The 8,368-nt window shown below is 38.0% G+C and overlaps 1 protein-coding gene across 1 annotated transcript; it reads right to left on the reverse strand.

Moving 5' to 3' along the window:
- Nucleotides 1-3,165: 3,165 nt before the first annotated feature.
- Nucleotides 3,166-7,770, reverse strand: ICOS (inducible T-cell co-stimulator). The gene is made up of 5 exons (XM_012725291.1): nucleotides 7,461-7,770; nucleotides 6,695-6,801; nucleotides 5,509-5,593; nucleotides 4,634-4,682; nucleotides 3,166-3,178 (listed from the first exon to the last, which is right to left on the reverse strand). Exons 1-5 carry the CDS (start codon nucleotides 7,768-7,770, stop codon nucleotides 3,166-3,168), a joined length of 564 nt encoding a protein of 187 aa, XP_012580745.1.
- Between the last annotated feature and the right edge of the window lie 598 nt (nucleotides 7,771-8,368).

Genomic DNA, 8,368 nt, shown 5'->3' on the forward strand with positions numbered 1-8,368 from the left:
CTAGACCTAAAGAGCATAAAGCATCTGAGTTTGAGTTTCCTCATGAACAAAGACAAGAATTCCAAGACAAATCATTAAAAAGAGATAAAAACATATCAGGAAAGTTAGGAACTGAGACGAGCGAGACCAGTAAGCACTGTAACTTAACAGGCAAGCTCCTAGATATAGTATAAGACAGGTCTTTAGGTTATCCAACCCAAGTCAAAAACTTCACATCTCCCCAAAATGAAGATGGAGGAATGGTCCAAAGTGGAGCGTAGGGGCCTACATGAAGTGAAGAGGACATTAAGGGGTGGGATAGCCCAGATTGGGGAATCAGAGCCCATCCTGGCCAACTCCAGATCTGGACATTCTGGAATAAGAGTCTGAGCCTTGGCAGAGAGAGGACCAGAGGAGGGACAAGTGAAGCATTAAAATAAACTGATAATAGTAACACGTGTGTTTCCATGGAATAAAAGAAGAAATCATACATATCTGAACAAATGAAGAAATTGCAAATTTGAAGAGGAACGGATTTCCAAAATTTCAAAGTAACTTTACATAAACTGTTTACTTATTAGGAGGAAAGAAGAAAGTGAAACTTCACAAGGAGATGCTTCACAGACACATTCGTGAAGTGTTCAAAATGCAAATTATCAGTCATGTGCAAATGGTGACTGAGCTACCTGAAAGGGTGCAGTTAAAAGACAAACACAGCAGCGCTTCTGTGTTACTTTTACAGAAGATCAGTAATTGGATTTTAATGATGGAGAAACCTCTCAATGACCCAAATCAAGAGACATTCTACAAAATAACTGCTTCTAATCTTCCAAAGAGGCAAGGCCATAAAAGTCTAGCTGAGTAACTATCTAAAGTTTATAGCAAAAATATGATAGGTAAATGAAGGGAAATTCTGGATGTAATTTATTGCTATAAAATACCTTTATAGGGACACTTGGCAAAACTTGAATGTAGCGTGAGGATTACATGGTTGCAATGTGTCATCGCTAATTTTCCAATGTGAGTGGTTATATTGCAGTTTGAAGAAGAGTGTTATTGTTTCTGGGAACTACAAATTGTTCAGAGGTGATAAGGTATTACTAGGTAAGAAACATACTCAGGAAAAGAACGGTCCCTTTGCTGTACTCTCATTTTTTATGTTTGTGTTTGCTTTAAATTTAAAGCCAAGAAAATGCAAAAGCAACTGTTGTAAGCAATGGAATTATCTTCCAGAACAGGCCCAATTCACAAGTACTGCTCAGGCAATCATTTCCCCACCCCAAGAAAAGACTATGAAGTATGCTCAGTTATTTAATATCCAGTGTTTATTGTATAATTTTCTACTATTGCAAAAAAAGTCATTTCATAATTAGCTCTTCTTAATAAAAAAACAACAGTTATTTCACAGAAATTTTATACTTGAATAACTCACTTTGGAATATCCAGGGCTGATGATTAGAATGCTTCTGGGCCTAGCCTGGACAGCCCAGCCTTGGGCCAGTGAAGCTATCCTCCCCCACCCTGACCCACACACAGGAAGTTGCCGACAACTTAGGGAGCACTCTGTAAAGCAAGTCAGCCTGTCCAAGTCAGCTGATAACTGAAAACACCATACTTGATTCAAATTACCAATTCAGTACTATACTGTACACATCCAGCATTATACATGCTTAAAATAATGTAAGTGTGTATAATGACACATCAGGGTTCACTTTTAATGTAAACTATAAAGACAACTACAAATTTTAAAACTGCTAAATAAGCCCATTTTACCTAAAGTTTAAAAAGTTGCTATATACACAGGCAACTCCAAAGGTGTGAGATATGCAGACAGGACAAGAAGTAGAAAAAAAAATATTCCAGGTAGGAATAATCATGTGGCCATGTTACATGCATGTAAGTTTTCCAAACAAATCCTACTTGAAGGAAGAATATCTTGGAGGGCCAGGGCCATTTTCCAGCTTTATGGTCTGGAGGAAAGAGCATCGTGCTGATTCTCCTTGACATATCTGTGCTTCTTACAGATCCCGAAGGTATAAATGCAGGCAGATCCATGGGGTCCCCAGTGGGACTTCTGATTGTGGGGGCAGGAGTACTCAGTTGCCTCTGGCTAAGAGGAATCTCTTAGTCCATGGAAGACCACAGCAATCTAGATGGCTGCTCCGGGTAGGCTGCATGCATGTAGTTTTACAGCTTTAACTCTACCCCCAGAACAATGCTGGACCATGAAAGATGATTTTGTTTGTTTGCTTGCAATTTTAACATGAATCACAACAGCAGCCTAACTTTTGATGAACAGCACCATGCAAACATACAAAATGGCAAAACAGAGGATGCTAAAATGAGGTTGCTACTGATGTGGGCGCTTTTTCCCATCACTAATGTGTCAACACAGTAAGGCATTTTAACTGAGTTAGGCAAGTTAGATGTCTTTCTGGAGCAGAAGTAAGCATACATACTGCTGAGCAGCAGAGGGGAATGTGGGTATGCTCCCTACTCAGCACATCTGTCAAATAGACATGCAGAAGTATTTTAAGGGAAGAATGAAGCATCTAAACTCTAGATGGAATGGATGACTGGGCTTCAGAAATTGGAGAAGAAAGGGCTGTGTACTAACAAATATATCCTTATACTTGTTTTATGTTAACACCTCAGAAATAAAATAGCTGCAGTTTGGAAGCGTCTCCCTCCCCTCTACTGCCTGATTGAAATAGGCATACTCATCCTATAAGAAGAGGTAGTCTGGTAGTGAAATGCAGACAGATGCTGGCCTTTGACTGCCCATTTGCTTTGCAGATTTGGTCTCCTTGGCATCTTTTTAAAAAAAAAATGGTAGATGTGTTTGTTTTTCTGGCTGGTGCATTGCTAGAAGCAGATGTGAAGACAAGGATTCCGTCCCAGTGAGGTCTATGTGTTGAGCACACACGAGCTGGGCTTTCTCTAAAGCCAGATGCAAACGGGTGTTTGTTTGAGAGAGCTCAATAGTACTGAGGCAATGTGTTAAAATCCCTATTGACAGATACAGTCACTGGTCCAAAGTGAACAAAACACCAGCAGAAGGTATGTGTAGTCGAATCAAGTCAGGTTCTCCACAGTCTGGGAAATGAGGAAGGCTCATACTTCAAGTGGGGGTGGGACTGCAAACTGGCCAATGTGGTTCATGTGTGTGTGCCAGAGAATATCAAGTTACGGGTCACACCTGTAATAAAAAATTAGCAGAAACTCTTTAAAAACTCTCTAAGTGCCAACTCCCTTCTACAAGCTTGCCCCTTTCCTCTACCCCTTGTGAATAGGCACACACACCATCCAAACTCCTCTGGTGCTTTGAGACCAGCTCTACACTTTGAAGTTTTACCCAGTCACTCTCCACTTTTCTAACAGACATCGCCTGAATTCCAGACTAGCACGTGATCCAGCCTTCTGGGCAACCTGGCATCTCTTCCAATGACTTTACAAACTTAAAACAAAGTCTGTCTTAGTTATCCCTCCCTCACCTGAGACCCATTCATCAGTATGGTGCTATTCATATGACAAGTTTGATTTAGATGGATTATTCATTCATTTATTTAATAAATATCTACTAAACAACTGCAGTGTGCTAAGCTTGTGAAGTCATCTAACTGGGGATATAGCCATAGAAATTTTTGAAGCTGCCTTTACAGAGGTTATGAATCATACTCACCTTGAAACTGTGTGCATAATGCTTTCAGAATACAAAAGAAAAGCCTGACAACCTTCAGGAAGCTTACACTGCTTACATAACCATTTCCACAGCTATTTACATTTAATTGCAAGGCCTATGCTCTGTTGATGGGTAGAGTATAAAACTGACTATTTCTCCTTTCAGTCTCAGCTGGAGCAGACACTTCAGTACATGTCTGATACTGTAGAGCAAGAGTTCAGCTTTGCATTTGTCTGCTTTTGTAGCCTGAAGCCTTGAGAGCTTCATCAAGGAGCACTTGGCAGAGCTCAGGGAAAAGGGAGTGTTATTGTCCCCTGCAAGTAGCCCTAAGCCAGTGGGTAAAAGTCACAGAGTGGGGCCTCCCTGGTGGTTTAGCAGGTTAAAGCACAGCACTAAGAAGCTAAAGCCACTTCAGCATGAGTTTGATCCCCGCCTGCTCCGGAGGTGACCCATATGGCGTGGCAAACCTTTCCTGACCCGCCCTCTACTCCCCTCAGAAGTGTACTTCATCAATCTGCCTGTTCTGCTTCCCACTCTGTCTCTGGTGAAGCCTCTCATCGCCCCTGCACCTCTGGCCTGTACCCCAGTTCTGTATGCACAAATAAATAAATATTTTATAAAAAAAAAAGTCACAGAGCATCCTACAGAAGAACAATTCTAGAAGACACCTGTCCCTTCTCAGAGATCTTATAGCCTCTAGCTAAGACTCTACTAATGCAGTCTCCACTTGGTTTTCCCCCTAGTAATGCGATCTTTATTTGTTTTTCTTCCTGGCCTGCTCCCTCACCTCATCTCCCTAGGTTCCCTTCTTTACACCAAGTCTCTGTAAGCAAACCAGGGTTTGCTTTCAGGGATCCAAACTAAGGCAGAGCACATTATTATGAGCACAGAGAGTGAAAGAAAAAAATATTTCTTTCAGTAACAAAATAGAGAAACACAAGCTCTTTGCTAGTGGCAAAGCTATGGTATTACCTCTCTGGAGGAATCTGAGGAGACATTGATACCCTGGGTATCACTTTCTCTAAAAAAAAAAAAGAGGAGAACAACTAAAGGGTATTTATAATAGTTCCTCCCAGCTGTAACACCATGAGAACAGGTGCTATATATGTCCCTTTCAGATAGTCCTTCAGTAGTGGCAAAAATGCAGTAGGGTGTCTCACTGAATGTCTCACATCATTGCTATCTCAAAGGCAAGTGACTTATGGATTTTCCAAATGGATCTTCAAAAGTTTGGAATGCTCCTCAACTTGATGACACTAACATTGGCAACATTCTCAATAGAAAAGATCAAAGGCCTTCCTAACTACCCTCTGTAACTGGAACTCCATTCCTGTTATCTGAACTTGAGCAGTCTTTAAATCAAACTAGCAATATTGTCACCAATTTCTTGCTGCCCCTCCACCCCGTAACTCCAGATCTTTCTTCCAAAAAGATCTTCACTTTAAAACATCCACATATCTATGTGACTTCCACAGTGCTTCACTCAGCAATTTGCACTCAATTGCTATTCAAAAAAAAAATATCTTCAGTATTCAATAAGTACTCATCAGAGGACAATGAACTTTTTAACAAAGAAATCTTAAATTCTTCCCAGTTTTTGAAATATCATGTGTAAAATTGCCTTAAGGCAACAGTGGAATATGAACTTTTTGTCTGTTTATTTTTGACAGTAGTTTTCAAAACTATTGTTTGTTTTTCAACTAAGGAAAGTATATATTTGTTAAAGTGAAAAATTCAGATTCACAGAAAATATAAAAATTAGACACTAGAAACCGATTAGTCTCTCTTTAAAATCTAACCATAAAATCCCATGCCCTTCCCTGCCCTTGCCCCAAATGGGACAGTACCTGTCCCTCCAGGTGTTTTAGCAGTGGGCATTGCTGCCATGAACATGTATTCACTATTAGGATCATGCACACTGGATCGATGTTTCTGGAAAAAAGTCAAAAGTGGAGAAACATGGTTCATCATCAGCTCTTTCCCATCCTCACCCCCACCTGGGTTGGTCTGTTATCATAGTGTTTACAAAACACTCTCTCTTCTTTTATTAAAGTGGTATTTCACAGAATGATTAGGATGTGACTTAGGGTCCTGACTTTATGTGAAGTAGGAGAACAATAGGAAAGGGTTGTTGTTGTTGTTTTAAAAAAGAGAGTTTTCTGCTCAACTTTCTTATTTTTGCCTTTCTTCTTTCTTCTCTGGTGGAATTGGATTGTAAGTCCTATCTCATTCTCATCAGTCTTTATCTCTCTTTTCAAGTTCCTTTCTGGGACAAATTAACACACTGGCCCATGGTTACATGATGGGTATACGTTAGTATTAGCATATGGAGAATGCTCTTTGACTAAGAACCAGAGGTATACCCGGCACAGAAGTTTTTGTTATTAGTGTGGTTGTTTTATCTGTTTTGCACAGCTTATTAGCAGTTTTCTATAAAAAGAAGGAGTCATCATACCATGAAATGAAGTTGACCAATTCCTTCCCAGCTACCACTAGCACCTTATAAGACTGATTTGTTTGAACGGGGTTGGGGTGGGGAGTTGGGGGGAGGGAAGTGCATAGGACTATGGTGATGGCACATGGGTGACTCAGTGATGGGAAACCCACGGGGATTGCAATTGAGATGAAAAAAAAATATATACAAAATGATGTAAAAATAAACTATTATATTAAAAAAAAAAAAAGACTGTTTGACCAAATGAGTATAACATTGCTCTGACTCCAAAACTAGAATCAAATTCACAGCTTATGTTTAATCTTTTTTTTTCTTTTTTCTTGGGCATGATTTCCTTGTCTTTTTAGAATAACAATAACATCTGTCTGCAAACCATCAAATTATTTTTAGAATGGAGGAGCAATAAAATAAGTATCCTCCAGTTCCAAGTTAGCAGTTTAATTAACAGGTATATCTTCAGAAGAAATTGTCTATCTGTTGATCAAATTACTCTGTCAAGAGCAAAATGTACTTTGATGAGTAAATAACCATGGATGTTCCCAGTAAAGCATAAGTAAGAAAAGACAAACGTCACTCACCTTTTTTGTCAGCAAACAAATAACTACACATGCAAAAATGTAGATGAGGATAAAACCAGTACATCCAATGGGTAACCAGAATTTCAGTTGGCAGCAAAATTGAGATTCTGAATTGAATAAAAGGGTACGTTAAGGGAAAACTGAGAAAAAAGTCTCCTTTCAGTACTGAATCACAAATTAATTGAACACATTTAAGAGTGACTTAATCAAGTGAAATGTTTCTTTATTACAATCATGAAATTCAGTAAATAGTAATAAAGAACATCAATTTATCATAACAAATTTCCAAAATCTAAAAATCTAAATATTCTACTCATATATGTTTACACATGTGGTTAATATAAAGTCCTCTTCTGACTATATTTTTGCAAGAGAGTAGAAAAGTAATTGCAGAAAACTATTATTTTTCAATCAATCCACTTCTTCCTATAAGCCCTCCACAAAACAAAAACCTTAAATCTCAAGAAAGTAAAAGTAACAGCTATTAGCCATAGGTTGGAGACTAATCATTTTCCCTGATTTTTAAAGGCAGGACCTATCATTAACTCCACAGTTTAGATTATTAAATTGCACATTATTACTTAATACTCGTTATTACAATTAATAATAATGAATCATCACTTGCATATTTCATTATAAACCATTGACATCAATTGCACATAAAAAAACTCTTAACGCAAAAGAAATTTCTTTAATTATTTCAGAGCAAGAAAAGTCAAAATGCCTATATGTTCCTAAATTTGGAAGATGAAAAACAATATCTTACCATAAATATACAAATATTCTTTGCTTAGATTTCTCATTTGGAAAGGAGGAGGATCAAAAATCATCAGGCGGCACTGGTAATAGCTGGCATAGGTACTGTCCAAGTTATGCAGAAAGAAGGAGACACTATTGTTGGATAACTGAGATTTACACAATGTCACGTTCTTTGGGGACACTGCATTTTCCCTTCCGTCTGTTTTAGTGAGCTCACAGAGTACTTGGTCCCCTTTCAGCAACTGCATCTTAAATTGGCAGACAGTTCCAGAGTATCTGCATGAAATCTGTAAGCCTCCATTGTGAATGGTAAACATCTCCGACAGGACAGAATCATTGATTTCTCCTGAATAAAAGAAATAAAATAAAGCAAAACTGACTTTTTTGGAATATGCTGCCTTAATATTACATTTGGACAAAAAAGTAGTCTTTTCTCATCATAAAATCACTTCCTGTGTGCAAAAAAGAACTTCAAAAGCAAAAGAAAGAATTAACAAAAGGTAAAACTTTGCCTGAACTTGCTTGTCATGTATGACGATATAGTATGTACTATATTAAATAATATATTTGCATAGTAAGATTCAAACAGGTAGGCTTCCTGTCCTTTGGTGTATCTCATATTGAAGACAGGTAGAAAATGAATAAATATGTAATAGAGCACCATAATTTATGCTAGGATGGGGTGCTATTCAAATAAATGTAGGGTTGGGTTCTAATTTTGATTGGAAAATCAGAAAATTCCACTTTGTGGACATGAATTTTAAAATTGAAAATGAAGGAAAAGTAGCAGTTAGCCAAACAAGGAGAGATTGGGTAGCAAGGGGAATGTGGTTTCAGGAAAATAATAATTATTTGAAGAACAAAATTCTTTCAACTAAAAATGAATACTTACACATAAATATAAAACTATAACCT

The sequence above is a fragment of the Condylura cristata genome, unplaced genomic scaffold (assembly GCF_000260355.1).
Source record: "Condylura cristata isolate star-nosed mole 26May11 unplaced genomic scaffold, ConCri1.0 scaffold00002, whole genome shotgun sequence".
In the NCBI taxonomy this organism is placed as follows: Eukaryota; Metazoa; Chordata; class Mammalia; order Eulipotyphla; family Talpidae; genus Condylura; species Condylura cristata.

Coding starts and splice junctions, on each gene's coding strand:
- ICOS (XM_012725291.1), bottom strand. CDS start 7,770: ATGTTTACCATTCACAATGGAGGCTTACAGATTTCATGCAGATACTCT. Junction 5,594..6,694: donor TTTGTTTGCTGACAAAAAAG/GTGAGTGACGTT, acceptor ACTTTTTTCCAG/AAACATCGATCCAGTGTGCA. Junction 4,683..5,508: donor TAAAACACCTGGAGGGACAG/GTACTGTCCCAT, acceptor TTTTTTTTTTAG/AGAAAGTGATACCCAGGGTA.